Source organism: Macaca fascicularis, chromosome 20 (assembly GCF_037993035.2).
Source record: "Macaca fascicularis isolate 582-1 chromosome 20, T2T-MFA8v1.1".
Lineage (NCBI taxonomy): Eukaryota > Metazoa > Chordata > Mammalia > Primates > Cercopithecidae > Macaca > Macaca fascicularis.
Window position 1 is genome coordinate 1404409 of NC_088394.1, and position 18849 is coordinate 1423257.

Genomic DNA, 18849 nt, shown 5'->3' on the forward strand with positions numbered 1-18849 from the left:
GTCTCAGAACGCCAGGCCCCATTCTGAATCCGCGGGCCCGGCCGCGGGACACTGAGCGAAGGAGTGCGTGGGGAACCTGCCAGGACGAGCACGGGAACCAGGCACTCCGCGGGCGCCGGCACTACCTTCCCTGATGAGCTGGGGTGACCCAGCCCACCTGAGTCAGGACCCAGGGTACCCAGGTGTGGACCAGGGGCCTCCGGACGGCGAGAGAGCGGCAGGGTGAGGCCCGGCTGTCCGTGGCATGGCCAGGCCTCCGTGCGACCTCGCCTTGCTGCTTGCACGCGGCAGGAGCCCCGGCCGAGGCGCTGACAGGTGGGCAGGGGGGAGGGTCCGCAACCTTCCCGGGCTTCGAAGCCGGTCGGGCTAACAGGGGGCTGCCTCGGGAGGCCCGCGGGGCATAGGGCAGCGGGGTCAGCTGCCGGAGCAACCCTGGAGGCTGCCGACGTCAGCGGGGTGCTTACAAGGGGGAAGTCACGTGGCCAGGGTGCCGCCATGACGGCGGAAGTAGCACCGTTGTCAGGCAGCCGTTGCCAGGCGCCGCGCTGCATGTCCCGCGCCGGGCGCGCGGACGCTAAGGCGGGAAGCTCGAGCGGCGCCATGGCCCGAGGTAGCGCGCGGCGGGCGCGGGTCCCGGGTTCCCGGGTTCCGGGGTCCAGGGTCGGCGGCCGGGGCGCTCAGGGCCCCCGCCTAGGCCCCGAGACCAGAGTCCCCGCTCGGGCAGAGTACCGCCTGCCGGGCGCCCACCCTCGGGCTCCCGGAGCTTGGCTTCCCTCGGGCGCCCGGACTCGTCCCGCCCGCCTCGCTGGCGTTGGCGTCGCCGGGGAAGGCGCGGAGAGCCCTGGCCCCACCGGCTCCTGCCTGGTCCCCGAGGCCGGGCCCAGCTCCGCAGTGGCTCCGGCTCGCGGGGCTGGGCCCCCTGACGCCCGCCGCCCGCTCCCCGCAGCGTGGCAGCACCCGTTCCTCAACGTCTTCAGACACTTCCGTGTGGAAGAGTGGAAGCGCTCCGCCAAGCAGGGGGACGTGGCCGTGGTGACGGTAGGCGGCCGGGACTCGCCCGGAGCCCACACCCCTGCCCTGCCCCCGGGAGAACGGCCCCGCCCCCGAGGGGTCCCCTCGCCCCCGCTGCACTTCTCCTGGTTGCCGTCGGTGACGGTGACGTGGGCTCCCGCTTCTCCAGGACAAGACCCTGAAGGGCGCCGTGTATCGCATTCGGGGCTCAGTCTCTGCCGCCAACTACATCCAGCTGCCTAAGAACAGCACCCAGTCCCTGGGGCTGACCGGGCGCTACTTGTATGTGCTCTTTCGGCCCCTGCCCAACAAGCACTTCGTCATCCACTTGGATGTGTCCACCGAGGTACAGAGCCCGCGGCTGGGGGCTGCATGGGAGCCCCAGCACCCCTGCGGCCCGTCTCCTCAAGGCCCTGCTCCGTCCCCACAGGACAACCAGGTCATCCGTGTGTCTTTCTCCAACCTCTTCAAGGAGTTTAAATCTACGGCCACGCGGCTCCAGTTTCCCTTCGTCCTGGAGGCCAGGACACCCCAGAGAGGTGACACTGAGATGGGGTGTGAATGGTCCAGGACAGGCGGCTGGAGAGAGCTGGTGCAGGCCCAGGGAGGCTCCTCTGGGGCCTGGGGGACAACCTGGCGGGGGCACAAGCTCACAGTTCTGGGAGTCGGGCTGTCAGGATGGTGGGCGCTGACCCTGAGTGCCTGTCCTGCAGATCTGGTGGGTTTGGTCCCCCATGGAGCCCGCTGGACCTTCCTGCAGCTCGACCTGCAGGACATTCTCCTGGTTTACCTGAACCGTCGCTACGGCCATCTCAAGAGCGTCAGGCTGTGCGCCAGCCTGCTGGTCAGGAACCTTTACACCAGCGACCTGTGCTTTGAGCCTGGTGAGGGCCGCACCTGTGCTCCCCACTCCACGTCTCACCCATGCTGTCAGCCCTGGAGAGGCCCGAGTCCAGGGTGCTTAGGAAAGTACAGTATTCAAGCTGTGCTGTTTCTGAGCTCTGGCCAGAACCCCATCCCAGAGGCAGCCGGGGGGTGGGGTGGTGGCTGGGCTGGTGGTATGGCGGTGCCTTGGCAGGTGCCCCGTGCTCAGGTGGCCAAACAGCCTCCCTTGACCTGGAACAACCCTGCTTCTTGTAGCCTTCTCTGGGGCCCCGTGGGCAAAGCTGCCTGTCACTCCTATGCCTCGGGAAATGGCTTTCCCTGTGCCCAAGGGCGAGAGCTGGCATGACCGCTATGTCCATGTCCGGTGAGTGGTTCTGCTTTTTTCCACGGCAGCCTTGGTGGTGGGAGGGTAGGTGGCCCTTGGGCCCCCAGACGCTGACTGTCCCTCTGCCTGCCAAGGTTTCCAAGCGACAGCTTGAAAGTGCCTTCCAAGCCGATGGAGAAGAGCGGTTCACCTCCTGAGGCAGGTGGGCCTGTGGGGTCAGCGGGGACCCAGGTTAAGGCCTGTAGGGTGCGTGGGGCTTGGTAGGAGAGGGGAGGGCTGGGAAAGGACCCAGTGGTGTGCTGGCTGCAGCTGGTGCAGGGACCCAGGGAAGGCTGTAGGTTGTCCGAGCTCCCAGAACCACATGGGTGAGAGGTCTGTGTGAGGGGTACCTGGGGGCCCCAAGCTTTCTAGCTGGAAGAGAAGGGTTTCAGGGCCTAGGGCGGAAGTGGGATGCTGGCTGTGGGTCCTGCAGAGCCTGTGAGGCTGGGCCACTTGCTGCTGCTCCCCAGGTGTCACCTTCACCAGGGCTCTGCATAGCTCACCCCTGGGTCACTGGGGGTCTTTGCTCTGTTGTAGTCCTCCTGGGGCCGGGGCCACACCCTCTCCCTTGCCCAGTGGCCTCCAGCAAACCTGTGCGATTCAGTGTGTCTCCAGTGGTCCAGACACCCAGCCCCACAGCCGTGAGTATTCCCTTCGTCCTCTGAGATGGGGTTGGGGCGTGATGGCCCAGGGCACTGATGGGCACTTGTCCCCAAACAGTCCAGCCAGGCCCCCTTGGCACCCAGGCCCTTCCCAGAGGTCAGCCTGTCCCAAGAGCGCTCAGAGGCCTCCAACGTGGATGGCCCCCGTTTCCATAGCCTTGAGCCCTGGGCCCGGGTGAAGGCCTCTGACGTCCACACGGCTGCTGCCGGCACCCACGTGTTGACTCACGAGTCGACTGAGGTGCCTGTGGCCCTTGAGGACGCCGGCTCCTGCAAGGTGAGTGCCCATCCCACAGCAGGCGGGGTCCGGCGATGTGTGGGCCGGGGCAGCTGGTGGCCTGCCACGAGATGCATTCAGGACGGATGTGTCTCTGACAATCTCTGATTCAACCTCCTGAGGCTGGTGGGAGGCAGCTTTGGGGAAGAATCTCTGTCCACAAAGAGTGAGGAAGGGCTTCTGCTCACCCCCAGTGCCCCAGCCCCAGGTAGTCTGTGGGGGACCCTGGAAGGTTTGGCAGTACAGCCGGAGTCCCAGCTTCCTCCGTAGCACACCAGCAGGAGCTACCCAGGACCAAGGCAGTCTTCTTGAGAGGCAGGACCCAGTTAGGGGTTGGCGGGGCCTAGAGTTGGTCAGGGGCATTCTGGGGGCCTGGCTGAGCCTTCCAGGGCCTTGATGTGAATGGCTGTTTCAGCGCTTCCTCCCGGACCCTATCCTGAGGCTCAAGGGCGTCATCGGCTTTGGGGGCCACAGCACCAGACAGGTGAGGCTCCTGTGGCTGTGTCCAGAGCAGCTCCTGTTGGCTGCCTTGAGCACTGATATGGGACAGGGAGAAAGGAGAGGCCTATGTCCTGTGGTGGCTGTGTGGGCTCCCGAGCCCCCTCGGCACAGCGGTCCTGTCCCCCTGCAGACTGCTGCTTCCCACGTGCTCAGGCATCTGCCCCGCCCACAGCTGCTGTCACCTCCTGGTACCAGGGGGCTCTCAGGGTCACGGGCATCTCTTACTCACTGGCTGGGCTAAGTGCTCCCCCCGAAGACCCAGAGCTCTCACGTCTTTAGAGCTCTGATGGTCCAGACCAGCAGCGTGGGGCCAGGCTGTGGGCACAACCTGTGGGTCCCTGATGGGTGGCGAGGGCCTTCTAGGAGAGGAGCCCCATGGCAGAGGAGGTGGCCTTCCCCTCTGCCCCAGTGGCCTTGGGCCCTTGTCAGGCCCTGCTGGGTGCCTGCTCTGAGTGTTTGGGGGCCCTTTGGCTTTTTGTTATCCCCACCCCGGAGTTTCTTGCACTGGAGGCGGGGCTTAGAGGACAGGCGTCTGTGCGTGTGTGTACGCGTGCCTGCTTGCGTGTTCCAGCTGTTCTTTTGACATCTGCAGCCTGTGACTCGTGTGTGTAGTGTGTGCAGGGTGTTTTCTCTTGTTCCTGGGTGGCTGTGTGCCCAGGTGTGTGTGCCAGGCCTGCCACCCCCTCTCCCTCGGCTGGAGTGGGAGGTGAAGCTGACCTCCCAGCAGCCAGGAGGGGCCTGGCACAGCACCAGTCCTAAGCTCTGTGCCCCCTTGTGCCAGGCCCTGTGGACCCCAGACGGGACGGCTGTTGTATACCCGTGCCATGCGGTCATCGTCGTCTTGCTCGTGGACACGGGGGAGCAGCGCTTCTTCCTCGGCCACACAGACAAGGTGGGTGCTGCCCGGGCCCAGGGCAGCTCGCACCTGCAGCCTCTGCACCCTCCCTCACCCTTCTGCCTCCTAGGTGTGTGCCCTGGCGCTGGATGGCAGCGGTTCACTATTGGCCTCGGCCCAGGCAAGGACCCCCAGTGTGATACGGCTCTGGGACTTCCAGACCGGGCGGTGCCTGTGCGTGTTCCAGAGCCCAGTGCATGTCGTCTGCTCCCTCAGGTGGGCACAGGTCTGCCCCACGCAGGGGGTGGGGGTCAGCCCAGGCGACACTGACCATCTTCCCCCTGTTCACAGCTTCTCTGACAGCGGAGCCCTTCTCTGCGGGGTTGGCAAGGACCGCCACGGGAGGACGGTAACCGGGCCCTGGCCGGGGACTGGGGGCCGGGGGGGCCGTCCTGATGCACGCAGGCAGCTTGAAGGGTCTTGGTTTTCTGAACCTCCATCTCGTGCGATCCTGGGTCCCGGCTCTGTGCACTCCGGTGTTCATGCCGCCCACCTGCTCTCTACAGAAAGCACCAGCAGCTCACATTTCTCACGTGTCTTGGTTTATCGGCCATTGGAGTCGGTTTCAGTCAGCATTTACACGCCTTGCCTCGTTGTCTCTGCTGGTGATGCAGTTACGAGATTTTCACATGGCAGAGCCTCTGCAGCTACCCACGCTTGGGCATCAGTGGCACGTCCACACAGCCAAAGCGCCTGGCGTCTCGGTGGGGGCACTTTTTTAGAATACTTTTTTTTGAGGGAGGGCCTTGTTCTGTCACCTAGGCTGGGATGCAGTGGTGCAGTCACAGCTCACTGCAGCCTCGATCCCTCCCTGACCTCCCTGCCAGCTGGACTCAGGCCGTCTTCCTGCCTCGGCTTCCCAGACAGCTGGGCCACAGGCGTGGGCCACTGCACCTGGCTAGCGTTTTGCTTCTTTAACTTTTTGTAGAGATGGGGTTTCATTACATTGCCCAGGCTGGTCTCAAACTCCAGGGCTCAAGCAGTCCTCCCACCTCAAGCCCCCCAAAGTGCTGGGATCACAGGCATGAGCCACTGTGCCCGGCAACGAGCTGCTTTTTATCTGCCTTCCAGCTTGCGGGTGGGTTTTTACTTCTCTGTGGATGGGATGCAGCACTCAGCATCGTGGGTCTCTGTAGTCGTCCCAAAGCTGCCACATGTCCGGGCGAGAAGATGGAGGGGCTGGTTTCCTTCCACCCTACGCAGCCGCACGCTCAGAGGCTGGTCTCTGCGTGAGAGAAAAGCCACATCCAGGTGGGGCTCAGCTGGGCCTGGCAGAATCAAGGCGGCACTGACTGGCCCTGCTGTGCGGGCTCAGCCTGGGCTTGTTGCAGATGGTGGTGGCCTGGGGCACCGGCCAGGTGGGCCTCGGCGGTGAGGTGGTTGTTCTGGCAAAGGCGCACACTGACTTTGACGTCCAGGCCTTCCGGGTCACCTTTTTTGATGAAACCAGGTGATGCAGCTGCCCATCCACAATGCTGGGAGAGGGTCTAGGCCCAGAGTGGGGACTGGGTCCTGGAGTGGGGACTGCGGCCCGAGCACCTCCCCCTGGCTCGGGGACCGTCGTTCCCAGCCTTGGTTGTGCATCACGTCTCCTGGCAGGTCAGGGCACTGCGGGCTGCTGCGGTGCTCAGTTCTCATTCCTCGCAGGATGGCGTCGTGTGGGCAGGGCAGCGTGCGGCTCTGGCGGCTGCGTGGCGGGGCACTGCGTTCCTGCCCCGTGGACCTGGGGGAGCACCACGTGCTGCAGTTCACCGACCTCGCCTTCAAGCAGGCCCGGGACGGCTGCCCGGAGCCCTCGGCTGCCATGCTGTGAGCCCCTGCCCTTCCCCACAGCCTGCCCCAGCGTGGGGGCCCTGGTGCCTGGTACCCTGAGGGCCTTACCTCCCCTCTTGCCTTCTTGGGCAGCTTCGTGTGCAGCCGCAGCGGCCACATCTTGGAGATCGACTGTCAGTGCATGGTCGTGCGGCATGCCCGCCGCCTGCTCCCCACACAGACTCTGGGCGGCCCCCACCCGCAGAAGCAGACCTTCAGCACAGGTGAGAGGGCTCCTGCCATGTGGCGAGGGTGGCAGGGACACTGAGGTACTGACGCCCCCCCGCCCCCAGGGCCCGGCATTGCCATCAGCAGCCTCAGCCTCTCCCCGGCCATGTGTGCTGTGGGTTCTGCGGATGGCTACTTGCGGCTCTGGCCCCTGGACTTTTCCTCGGTGCTCCTAGAGGCAGGTGAGGTTGTAGGCACGCTCCTCCAACTCGGGAGAGCCTCGCCTGGATGCTGGGGCAGGGAAGGCCAAGTCCCTGGGGCTCTGCTGTCAGCCGCCCTGGCTCCTGGTTGCACGGGGAGCCACGGGGCCAAGCAACGTGTCCTGAGCCCTGGGGCGGCTGATGCCAGGGCGGCCCACAGGGCAGCCTCACAGAAGGGCTTGGTGGGCCATGGGTAGTGGGCGAAGCCCCTCAGCCTGGGTCCTGCCTAGCCTCGGAGTGGTGGTCTCAAGGGAGCTGCATCTTGCAGCCATGTGGAGCCCGGGACTCTGAGCAGCAGGGAGTGCATTTGCTGAGGTCTTGGGAACCTGAAGCCTGAGCAGTGGCTGCCCAGGGTTGGCTCTGGCATACCACTCACCCTGGGGTGGCCCTGGGAGGTCCCTGACCCCGCCCCACCCACAGAGCACGAGGGCCCCGTCAGCTCAGTCTGTGTCAGCCCCGACGGCCTCCGTGTGCTGTCCGCCACCTCCTCGGGCCACCTGGGCTTCCTGGACACGCCGTCCCGGGTGTACCACATGCTGGCTCGCTCCCACACCGCCCCAGTGCTGGCCCTCGCCACGGAGCAGAGGCGGGGACAGCTGGCCACCGTGTCCCAGGACCGCACTGTCCGCATCTGGGACCTGGCCACCCTGCAGCAGGTGCGGTTGGCAGGGGCAGCGCGGCAGGGAAGGCCAGGAGGTCGTGAAGCAGGGGTTTGTCAGCAGCGGTGAGGGGGGCCTATAGGGACCTGGTCTTTCCAGGCTGTGTCGGCCCGGTGGGTTTGGGCCTCCTGGAGAACCTCTGGGCCCTTGTGATCCCTGCCCTCCCCTCAGCATGGCCCCTGTCCCACAGCTGTACAACTTCACATCATCAGAGGAGGCCCCGTGCACCGTCACCTTCCACCCCACAAGGCCAATCTTCTTCTGCGGCTTTAGCAGTGGGGCTGTGCGCTCCTTCAGCCTGGAGGCCGCTGAGGTCCTGGTGGAACACACGTAAGTGCCCAGCCAGCCACCAGCCCCACGGAGACCCCGCGGTGGAAGCTGGGGTGGCCAGCCGGGGGTCATGTGCAGGATGGCCAGCGCTGGCCGGAGCCCCACCCTTTGCTGCCCCACGGGGACTTCCGTGGCCAGACTGGTTGGCTGGAGGTCGAGGGACCTGTGGTTCTTGGGGCTTCACGTCCTAGCTGGGCTTTGGGGCTGGCGCCAGCTGGGTCCCTGTGTGTACTGCAGGTGCCACCAAGGAGCCATCACTGGCCTGACCGCCACCCCTGACGGCCGCCTGCTCTTCAGCTCCTGCTCCCGGGGCTCCCTGGCCCAGTACAACTGTGCAGACCCCCAGTGGCATGTCCTCCGAGTGGCAGGTTGGGCCCCCCGCAGCCGCTCCAGGGGACTCCTCCAGGCAGGAGAGGCCTGGGTCTGGTGCAGGCCAACACCTCGACACACGTGCCGGTTTCCTGGTCCAGTGGCTGGGTCCTGTGGGGCGGCGCGGCTGCCTCAGTCACCTTGTCAAGGCCCTAAGATTGTGGTTTAGCATTCCCCGGCCCCCAAGGCCAGAGGTCAGCCCAGGTCTGTGCCCAGGAGGAGGCAGGCAGCCCAAGCTCCAGGTCAGCAGCTGGGGTCAGACCCAGCCACGGGCACCTGACCTGTCCTGCGGCCACCATAACTTGGGCCACCTGAGTGGTCACTTGTGACCACTGCTAGCCCACAGGGATTCCCAGCTCCCCTGGCAGCGCCTGGCACCCACTGGCACCTTGGCGTTCCTCTGCCACTGTGACGCATCTGAGCTCCTGGGCTGGTGTTTCCCGAAAGTGGGGGCAGGGGCAGCGGCCTCCTTGGGCCCTGGCCACGTGTACCCCGGCGCTCCCTCCCCCCAAGCTGACCCCTGCCCCGCCCCATGTGGCCACAGCGGACATGGTATCGCCGGATGCCCCTGCGAGCCCCAGCACTCTGGCAGTCAGCAGGGATGGCCGCCTGCTGGCCTTCGTGGGACCCTCCAGGCACACAGTGACAGTCATGGGCTCGGCCTCCCTGGACGAGGTGAGTCTGCAGCCCTCCTGGGTCCAGGGAGACTGGGCCATGAAAGGCTGGGTGCAGGGGCAGGAGGGAGGTTACGGCCACTCGAGCAGGACCTAGGCCCTGTCCCGCCTCCTGTCACAGTACACATCAGCCATGTGGGGTCCAGGTGCGGCCAGGTTCCTGTACAGGGCAGGTGCTGCCTGGGTGCCGAGTGAGTGTCCCCGGGGCTTCCCTCCCAGGCCTGGCCCTGGGTGGCACCAGCTCTGCCTGGGGACCTGACTGTCGGCCACTTGCTGCTATCCCAGCTGCTGCGAGTCGACATCGGCACTCTGGACCTGGCCAGCGGCCGCCTGGACTCAGCCATGGCTGTGTGCTTTGGCCCTGCAGCCCTGGGCCACCTGCTGGTGTCCACCTCGTCCAACAGAGTCATGGTGCTGGATGCTGCGTCAGGCCGCATCATCCGGGAGGTGAGCCTCAGGGCTGAGCCCGCCGACCTGGCCCTCCCTGTGCGGTCCAGGCCCGGCCTCTGTGCCTGCAGCCCCTCCAGCTGGGTGGGGGGCCATCGCCACACCCGCAACGAAGGGAGGCCCCAGGCTGCCAGCCACTTTCCTGAGACACAGCATTTCCCAAGAGCACTGTGTTCCAGCTGCCCGGTGTCCACCCTGAGCCCTGCTCCTCCTTGATGCTCAGTGAGGATGCCCGCTTCCTGCTGATGGCTGCTGGCCGGGCGGTCAAGGTGTGGGACTACACGACACAAGCCAACCCAGGCCCCCAGGTGTGTGCGTGGGGAGGCAGGTGGCTTTGGCCATCAGGAAAACCTCAGGTGGCCCGGGAGACCCCTGCAGGTGTGGGTGGGGGCAGGGAGAGCAGAAGGTGAGAGGTAAGAGTGAGCCTTCAAGGACCTCCTGTGCCTCCGGGGTCTCACGCTGTGTGGGGCTCACCACCCCCAGGGGCTGGGCACACGGCAGCATCCATGCCCTGCCTCAGGGTCCCTGCATGTGACGCCACTTCCTCTAGGTGTACATCGGCCACTCGGAGCCTGTGCAGGCTGTGACCTTCTCTCCTGACCAGCAGCAGGTCCTCAGCGCAGGGGATGCCATCTTTCTCTGGGATATCCTGGCCACTACTGAGAGGCAAGTGTCTACTCTCAGCTGTGTCTGCTTAGGCCCCCCGGGCCTTCCTGAAACCCTCTCTCCTCCTTCTCCAGCGACCAAAGCTTCCCTGGGCCCTCCCCAGCCTGCGAGGCAGGTGAGTGGCTGTGCTCAGCAAGGGGGCAGGCGCTGCGCTGACTCTGGGGCTGGTCCTGTGTCTGCCCAACGGCCCTTCCTCTTCCTCCCCAAACATCACAGGGCTCCTTATTCCCCAGGCCTGGGCACAGGACAGCTAGAGGATGCTGCGTCCAGGGCCAGCGAGCTCCCCCGGCAGCAGGTCCCCAAGCCATCTCAGGCATCTCCACCACGGCTGGGCATTTGTGCCAGGCCTCCCGAAGGTGGCGATGGTGAGCAGCAGGGGTCCTGGGGGAGTGGGGGAATTCGGGTCTGAGGGCACAGGCCCAGTGACAGCAGGTGCTCACGCACGTCCAGCTCGGGTGCAGGTACCATCACTGCTCATCAGGTGGGACACAGTGGGGAGAGGGGACGTGGGCAGCTTTTCCTCTCTTCACTGGGCCCAGGCACCTTCACCACGTCGGATGAGGAAGGACCCTGTGAGGAGAGCCGTGACCCCGAGGGGTCACTGCTCACGGAGAAGGAGGCCGGCAGGGCTGGAGACGGGGCCTGGGCTGCGGCAGTGGGCTCCTGGGGGCTTGCCCTATCTCCCTGTTCCCCCAGCCAACCCTGTGAGCAGTGGAGGGCAGGGCAGGGACGATGGTGCCGGTGCAGGGGCCTGAGGGCGGTCGGTGAGTCCACCGTGTGAAGAGGCGAGGTCACCTGCCTGTGCCTGTGGCCGTGGCCTCTGCCCCACTGTGCATTCTCACTGTGTGGTAGACCAGGGCCTTGCGGGGAGACTCTGCGTGTAGTGTGTGGGGTCTCTGAAGAGCTACAGGGCAGTGTGATGTCACAGGCTCTGCCTCCTCCCTGCCAGGCACCAGTGACACCAAGAATTCGGGGGCCCCACGCACCACCTGCCCGGCTTCCCACAAGGCCTTCACACCTGCCAGGGCCAGCCGTGGCCCCCACTCTGCCAAGGTGGGGAGTGGTTTCTGGGAGCCCTCTTTTTCCCCAGCATGCACAGAGGCCCCCCCCAGGGCTCCCCAGCACCTCCTCAGGGTTATTTTTGGTCTCCAAAGGTGATGCTCTGGCCTTCGGGCACCTGTCTCCTGGAGGCACCTTCATCCCGCACCCCCACCCCTGCCCTCCGCCAGCCTCCAGACGGGACCCTGTGGTGGCCTCCTGCTGACCCGCCTTCCCCTCTCATCCAGCAGCTGCCCTTGAGAGCCCCACGGGCCTGTGTCCCTCCTGGCCCTGGCACACCGAGTGCCCACACCTCCCACCCCTGCTTCCCCATCTATGCCCCTGGGTGCCCTCTGCAGCTGGCCTGGGTATGCCCCAAAGCAGCCTCCCATGTGCAGGCTTTGGAGCCCAGGTGGCCATGCTGGGCCCCAGCAGCATCCGGGTCTCCTTCCTTGCAGGGCACTTCCCTGCCTCCCGCCAGCAGTGAGTGGCTGCGTCTGAAGGCTGTCGTTGGCTACAGCGGGAATGGGCGGGCCAACATGGTCTGGAGGCCGGACACAGGTGGGGGCCCAGAGCTTACCCCCACCCCCAGTCCAGCTGTCTCGACCCCAAGGCCAGGCCCTGGCGGCATGTGAGCGCCAGCCGTCAGTGTGGGGCTCTGTTCTCCCGGTAGCGCCTCCTGGCGCTCCAGCCCAGGTCCTGGGAAGCACTTTGGCTGCCGGGCGGTGGGGAGGGTGCGCCTGTGCCCGGGATGATGCTAACCCCTTGGCCCCGCCCTGCGGCTCGGCCAGGCCCCGCCCCTGCGTGGCCCCGCCCCCAGGCCCCGCCCTCTCTCCGCACAGGCTTCTTTGCCTACACTTGCGGCCGCCTGGTGGTGGTGGAAGACCTGCACTCTGGCGCCCAGCAGCACTGGCCCGGCCACCCTGCGGAGATCTCCACGCTGGCCCTCAGCCACAGTGCCCAGGTGCCCGCCTACGTTGCCCTCCTCCTCACCCAGGACCACTGTGCCTGGCAGAACCCAGCTCCCGGACCAGTGCGGGCTCTCACCACCACAGATGGAGCCGATGGCCACCCCAGCCTCCACTCCAGCCAGAGCTGGCAGAGCTGAGGCGGGGCCAGCCGGCCACGACCTCCCCACTCACTGCATGTCCTCTTGCCTCTCTCGCCTGCCAGGTCTTAGCCTCTGCCTCGGGCCGCAGCAGCACGACTGACCATTGTCAGATCCGCGTCTGGGACGTGTCTGGTGGCCTCTGCCAGCATCTCATTTCCCACCATAGCACCACCGTGCTGGCCCTGGCCTTCTCACCAGATGACAGGCTTCTCGTCACATTGGGTCAGTGGTGGGGGGGTCAGAGGCCACAGGCTTCCCTAGACCCTGCGGGGGGGCTGCACCTGTGCACCTGACGCGGCTGCTGTGTGTCCTTCCCAGGGGACCACGACGGCTGCACCCTCGCCCTGTGGGGCACGGCCACCTATGACCTTGTGTCCTCCACCCGCCTCCCGGAGCCGGTGCATGGCGTGGCCTTCAACCCCTGGGACGCCGGCGAGCTCACCTGTGTGGGCCAGGGCACTGTCACCTTCTGGCTCCTGCAGCAACGTGGGGCAGACATCAGCCTTCAGGTGCCAGGTCACCCGCTTGGTGTTTGGGCCCAGGGGTCGTTTTGTGGGGTGGAATCTGACTGGGCCCCGGGACACCACTGACCCATGGCTACTCGTACCCTGCCAGGTGCATCGAGAGCAGATCCCAGAGACAGTGGGGGCTGGAGAGCTGACCTCGCTGTGCTACGGGGCACCCCCCCTGCTGTATTGTGGCACCAGCTCCGGCCAGGTCTGTGTCTGGGACACGCGTGCTGGCCGCTGCTTCCTGTCCTGGGAGGCAGACGATGGTGGCATTGGTGAGTGCCCTGCAGAAGCCCTGTGGCCCTCAGGACCCCTACCTGGGATCCTCAGAACTGGGGCAGAGGCCTCATCTCCAGCCCTGGCGTCCGGGCAGCCTTGTGACCCGGGGCCTCTGGGAGGGCAGCCGTGGCCCCTTATGGCTCCTCCTGCTCCCAGGGCTGTTGCTGTGTTCGAGCTCTCGATTGGTCAGCGGTAGCAGCACAGGGCGGCTTCGCCTGTGGGCTGTGGGGCCTGTGTCGGAGCTGAGGTGCAAGGGCTTGGGTGCCAGGTGAGCCGTTCACCCCCGTGTGTTTCAGCTGCAGGTGGGTGTTGGTGTCCCTGACCGGGGCTTGCAGCCAGTGCCCCCGGCTAGACTGCCCTGCAGACCAGCCGTCTGCTAGCTCCTCCGAGGGACAGGCTTGGGTGTGGCCTGGGCCTCGCTGGCTGCCATCGAGGACAGGCACCGGCCCAGAAGCCCCAGCTCCATGGGCTTTCTCTTCTCCGCCGGGAGGGCACAGCCAGGCCCCAAGACGTAATGCTGAAGGCCCTGCCTCAGCTGGGGACCCCGCTGGCTCTTGTCAGCCTTGAGAGCCGCTGTTCTCTCCTCTCTCCTCCTCCCCTGCACCCTCAGGTCCAGCTCTGTGTTCATGGAACGCGAGCTGGTGCTGGACGGGGCTGTGGTGAGCGCCAGCTTCGATGGCAGTGTGGACATGGGCGTCGTGGGCACCAGAGCGGGCACGCTCTGGTTCATCAGCTGGGCCGAGGGCACTAGCACACGTCTCATCAGTGGCCACAGGAGCAAGGTGAGGGACTTCCAGCCTGGACAGAGGCAGGGCATCCGAACCTGGCGCCCTCCTGCCTGCTGGCCCCATCTCCGCCAGCCCAGATTATTCCAAGTCCTGCGGTCAGTGGCTCACAGCGGCCGCCTTGGGGTTCACAGGAGGAAGGTTTTGGGTGTGCACGTCCCTCAGTGCCATCCCGGTTGTGTCTGCACCAGGGAGCCGCCTGGCAGGCCTTGCAGGTGTTCTCAAACCGTCCTTTCCATGCTATTGCTTTGAGTTTTTTTGTTTTGTTTTGTTTTGTTTTTTAATTGTCAAAGAAACCACATTAATCCGGGTGTGGGGGCTCACGCCCATAATCCCAGCACTTTGGGAGGCCGAGGCAGGCAGATCACCTGAGGTCAGGAGTTTGAGACCAGCCTGGCCAACATGGCGAAACTCTGTCTCTACTAAAAATACAAAAATTAGCTGGGCCTCCTGATGTATACCTGTAATCCCAGTTACTTTGGAAGCTGAGGCAAGAGAATCACTTGAACCCAGTGGGCAGAGGTTGCAGTGAGCCAAGATTGCACCACTGCACTCCAGCCTGGGCGACAGAGCAAGACTCCATTTCAAAGGGAAGAAAAAGATTAAAAACCCCACATCGTCTGTCCCCGCACCTCCCATAGACTGGCTTTGCTGACTCAGTCTCGTGGGCTCAAGAGGTCAGGAGGCCGGGTGGCTACTGGGTCAAGTTCTGCTCTGTCTGGGTCAGATCTGGTCAGGTTCTGGTCGGTGTTGGGTCCAGTTCTGTAAGGCCCAGCTCTGTCCTGCAGCCTCCTTGTGCTGGAGCCATGTCTCCAAGAAGCACACAGCACTCACCTCTCTGGGACCACCTGGCCTGGAAGCTCCGTGGCCTCATGGGGTTGGGGCAGCCACCATGTCACCCCCTCACCCGCCAGCTGCAGCCTTAGTAGAGGTGGCCTCCTGGGCTGAATTGGGGCAGCAGGACAGGTGCCAGTCCTTCCCTGCTGGACCAGGTTTCTGGTGTGGCGTTGGTCCAGCAGCTGCGGCCACGGGCTTCCTCCTGTGGGTCTAAGAGCTCTGCGTGTGGTCACCTGGTCCCCACGGGGATTGATTGTTCCTTGATGCCGAGTCCCATCTTCCAGTTGTCCCTCGCTTCTTTCTTTAGACACCTGTCTTTAGTATTTGAAGATGACGATAGCCAGCAGAGGAAGTTGAGTGTGAGACGGGTGAGGGTTGTTTACCTTTCTGGCAGCAGGTTTGTTGAGGTATGGTTGTCATAGCATGAGCTCTGTGCACTTCAGTAGGTGAGTTTCAGCATATTCAGCAGCTGTGGAACCAGAGGAAACCTTGTGTGTGCCTGTTCCTCGGTCACTCTCCGTTTCCCGCCTCCCCAGCCCCTAGCAACCACTGAGTGGCTTTCTGTGTCTAGATTTTCCCGTTCAGGATGTTCTGTAGGAACTGGCTCACCTGGCTTCTCTCCCCGAGTGTGGTTTCCAGGGTCATCCCGGCCGCTGTGTGTGCTAAGCCAGTCATTACTCTTTACGGCCAAATACTGTTCCATTGTATGGGTAGATCATGCGTGTGTCCACCCACCAGGGCCGGGAAATTCAGGTCCTGAGTCCGTGACCTGAGCCTGTGGTCGCTGGTGGCCTCCCTGTGATGTGGAAGTGTAAGGAATTCGGGGCCCCGCCTGTATGGTTCTGCCCGCGCCCGGACTTCACCATTTCCTTGCAGGGCCCAGGGCCCAGGGCCCCTCCTGGGGAGACAGACTGAGACGTCCTGGTCTGAGTCCCTGCAGTCCCTCATCGCTCAGCTGAACTGAGTTTGTTTGCTTGTTTGAGATGGAGTTGCTTGTCACCCAGGCTGGAGTGCAGTGGCCGGATCTCAGCTCACTGCAAGCTCCGCCTCCTGGGTTCACACCATTCTCCTGCCTCAGCCTCCTGAGTAGCTGCGACTACAGGCGCCCGTCACCTCGTCTGGCTAGTTTTTTTTTGTATTTTTTAGTAGAGACAGGGTTTCACCGTGTCATCCAGGATGGTCTCAGTCTCCTGAGCTCGTGATCCGCCCGTCTCGGCTTCCCAAAGTGCTAGGATCACAGGCGTGAGCCACCGCGCCCGGCTGAACTGATTTTCTTAATGAAGTGCATCGTGTTCTCACTTGCACGTAATGTCCACATTTGGTGCCGGCTGTGTCGCTTCCTCTCACTAGTGAGTGGCACCTGTGTCTCTTTTCTGCCAGTACAGCAGTCCCAGCTGTCAGTGGCACCCACGTAATAACACGTCTGCCTTTCCCCCCGATCGGCACGCAGCGGTTTTGGGAGGAGAAACGCGACTGCGTGGCGTACTCACTGCAACCAGCAGCGTCTGTGCTTTTTTTTTTTTTTGAGACGGAGTCTTGCTGTGTGCCCCAGGCTGGAGTACAGTGGCGCGATCTCGGCTCACTGCAAGCTCCGCCCCCCGGGTTCACGCCGTTCTCCTGCCTCAGCCTCCCGAGTAGCTGGGACTACAGGCGCCCACACCACGCCCGGCTAGTTTTTTGTTTTTTTTTAAGTAGAGACGGGGTTTCACGGTGTTAGCCAGGATGGTCTCGATCTCCTGACCTTGTGATCCGCCCGCCTCGGCCTCCCAAAGTGCTGGGATTACAGGCTTGAGCCACCGCGCCCGGCGCGTCTGTGCTTTTGACCTTGTTCTGCAGCCTGCTAGGGACACACGGCCACACTGCTGTGTTTGAGGTGCCGTCAAAACAGCTTTCTCCTCAGTATCCCACCGAGTTTGACTGGCTAGTAGGCTTGCTTTGGTTTGGACTCACCCACATCTAGCGCAGGGACGCACACGCGAGGCCGGAACTGCTCCTTTTCGCCATGTGGAGTTGGCCGGGGCCAGAGGCACATGCTCTGGTTTAGACAGCCCGGCCCTGGGGGCTGGAATAGGAAATGCCTGTGTGCCTTTCCCCTGCCAAGCGGCCAACACCCCCAGCTTAGCTACGGCTTCCCTCAGGTGAACGAGGTGGTCTTTGGCCCCGGGGAGTCCCACTGTGCCACGTGCGGTGAGGACGGGAGTGTGCGGGTGTGGGCCTTGGCCAGCATGGAGCTTGTGATCCAGTTCCAGGTGCTGAACCAGGTGTGTGGGGAGTGCCCAGGCTGGGGATGGGGTGAGGGCCTGCTCGCAGGGGGCCTGGCGTGGGTGGGGCCGCTGTATCCTCCCTCTGGCCTGAGTGTGTGTCCCCAGGACCCCTGTGAGTGCTGAAGTTTCCCCACTGTGGGTCCCCAGAGCTGCCTCTGCCTCACATGGAGCCCCCGGTGCTGTGGCCGCCCTGAGCAGCAGCGGCTAGCGGCAGGCTATGGCGACGGCTCCCTGCGCATCTTCAGCGTCTCCCGGACAGCCATGGAGCTCAAGATGCATCCCCACCCGGTGGCACTGACCACTGTTACCTTCTCCACCGATGGTGAGGAGTTGGCTGTGTGGGGGATGGTGCCGTCCTCACCTGGCCCAGGTCCAGTCTCTGGGCTGGGGGCTCACGGGGTGACGGTGTGGTCCCAGGTCAGACTGTCCTCTCTGGAGACAAGGATGGGCTCGTGGCTGTGAGCCACTCCCGCACAGGGATCACCTTCCGTGTGGTGAGTGACCACCAGGGCGCCGCGATCTCTACCATCTGTGTCACCCGGAAAGAGGTAAAGCAGCCCCAAGAGCCAGGGAGCAGGGGCCGGGGTGCTGGGGGGGGCAGGCACCATCTTGGCAGAAGGCACATATCGGCCTTCACCCACTCCATTCCCAGTGTGAAGACTTAGGGGTGGAGGGCACAGACCTATGGCTGGCTGCCAGTGGGGACCAGCGGGTCAGCGTCTGGGCCTCCGACTGGCTGCGGAACCGCTGTGAGCTCGTGGACTGGTTGAGTTTCCCAATGCCTGCCACCACGGAGGTAAAGCATGCTCCTGGCACTGTGGGTAGGGCTAGCGCCCGTCCACCCCACCACAGCATGCTGTGCCTTTGCAGACTCAGGGCCACCTGCCGCCCTCCCTTGCTGCCTTCTGCCCCTGGGATGGGGCGCTGCTGATGTACGTGGGCCCTGGCGTTGACAAGGAGGTGATCATCTACGACCTCTCCCAGAAGCAGGTACATGCACCTGCTGCTTGTCACCGGAGCCCCAGGGATCCAGCGTGGTGGGTGGGACCTGGCTGAGTCCTGAGCCCACAGGCCTGGAGCCTCACGCTGGCTGCCCACAGGTGGTGGAGAAGATACCACTGCCCTTTTTTGCCATGTCCCTGAGCCTGTCCCCGGGGACCCGCCTCCTGGCTCTTGGCTTTGCTGGTGAGTACTGGTGGATGTAGTTTGGGCCCGTCTTAGGTGGGGGCCATGTAGGCTGACTGGTGCCCTGCTCCAAGACAGGTGCCTCACCTGTGCCTGGGCTCCTCGTCTCTGGGGTAGGGTGAAGACACCTGCCCTAGAGAGGGTCCTGGGGTCAGGAGATGATGAGGCCGGTGAGGAACCAGGTACAACGCCCAGCACAGGGCCTGAATGCAGGGTGGCAGCGACTTTTAAGGAGAGACCCGGCCCAGCTGCGGGCCGACAGCCTGGCAGTGATGGGCCCCCTAGTCCTAGTGGCATGTGGAGGGCACAGCCAGGAGCCCTTGTAGCACCGGCTCCCCCGACCAGCATCACGCCCAGTGGGGACAGTCCGGGTGGGTTGGGGGAGCCTTCTGCGTGCTGCCTGGCCCTGACCCTGGCCCACCTGCGCCATCTGCCCACAGAGTGCATGCTGAGGCTGGTAGACTGTGCCACGGGGACTGCGCAGGACTTTGCTGGCCACAACAATGCAGTGCACCTGTGCAGGTTTACACCGTCTGCCAGGCTGCTCTTCACGGCCGCCTGCAACGAGATCCTGGTGTGGGAGGTCTCCGGCCGCTGAGATGCAGCAGGGACTATGGTGCTGCGTGTCACGGCTGGTACCTGGACATAAGCTTGGCAGAGAAGCCAGGTGGTCAATGGCCTCATGCTGGGACAGGCCAGGATTCATGTAAATCGTCTGGACAAAGCTGTTGTGAATTTGGCGATCTGAAAATACTTTAATCTGTTGCCCTTTTGCCTAAGCAATTTTTAATATTTCTATCTTGTAATAAACATGGGCATTTATTGCATTATTGCTGCATTGTTGCACCGGCTGTCTCTGGT

General features: G+C 64.1%; 1 protein-coding gene across 11 annotated transcripts; it reads left to right on the forward strand.

Moving 5' to 3' along the window:
• Positions 1-492: 492 nt before the first annotated feature.
• WDR90 (WD repeat domain 90) lies at positions 493-18815 on the forward strand. Of its 11 annotated transcripts, none has more exons than XM_065536653.1 (41): positions 493-610; positions 947-1038; positions 1181-1357; positions 1442-1550; positions 1725-1895; positions 2152-2260; positions 2356-2423; positions 2798-2901; positions 2978-3199; positions 3615-3683; positions 4482-4592; positions 4666-4811; positions 4887-4944; positions 5927-6045; positions 6243-6404; positions 6501-6631; positions 6701-6817; positions 7256-7491; positions 7685-7824; positions 8062-8192; positions 8738-8868; positions 9153-9314; positions 9494-9622; positions 9865-9980; positions 10055-10095; positions 10214-10345; positions 10930-11033; positions 11477-11579; positions 11861-11982; positions 12192-12351; positions 12448-12638; positions 12745-12913; positions 13074-13185; positions 13528-13699; positions 16678-16800; positions 16951-17125; positions 17221-17351; positions 17456-17599; positions 17674-17793; positions 17904-17988; positions 18429-18815. In XM_065536653.1, exons 1-41 carry the CDS (start codon positions 496-498, stop codon positions 18584-18586), a joined length of 5367 nt encoding a protein of 1788 aa, XP_065392725.1. In that variant the 5' UTR covers positions 493-495; the 3' UTR covers positions 18587-18815. The 11 variants fall into 11 exon arrangements, with proteins under 11 accessions (XP_065392725.1, XP_073884493.1, XP_045238652.2 ...); XM_074028392.1 differs by having other exon boundaries at positions 2981-3199; XM_045382717.2 differs by having other exon boundaries at positions 493-1038.
• The last annotated feature ends 34 nt before the right edge of the window (positions 18816-18849 follow it).

Excerpts from the sequence above, each read along its gene's own strand:
- WDR90 (XM_045382717.2), top strand. The coding sequence starts at position 496 with ATGACGGCGGAAGTAGCACCGTTGTCAGGCAGCCGTTGCCAGGCGCCG. Across the intron at positions 1,551-1,724 it reads GGCCAGGACACCCCAGAGAG|ATCTGGTGGGTTTGGTCCCC; the intron begins GTGACACTGAGA and ends CCTGTCCTGCAG. Across the intron at positions 3,684-4,481 it reads GGGGCCACAGCACCAGACAG|GCCCTGTGGACCCCAGACGG; the intron begins GTGAGGCTCCTG and ends CCCTTGTGCCAG.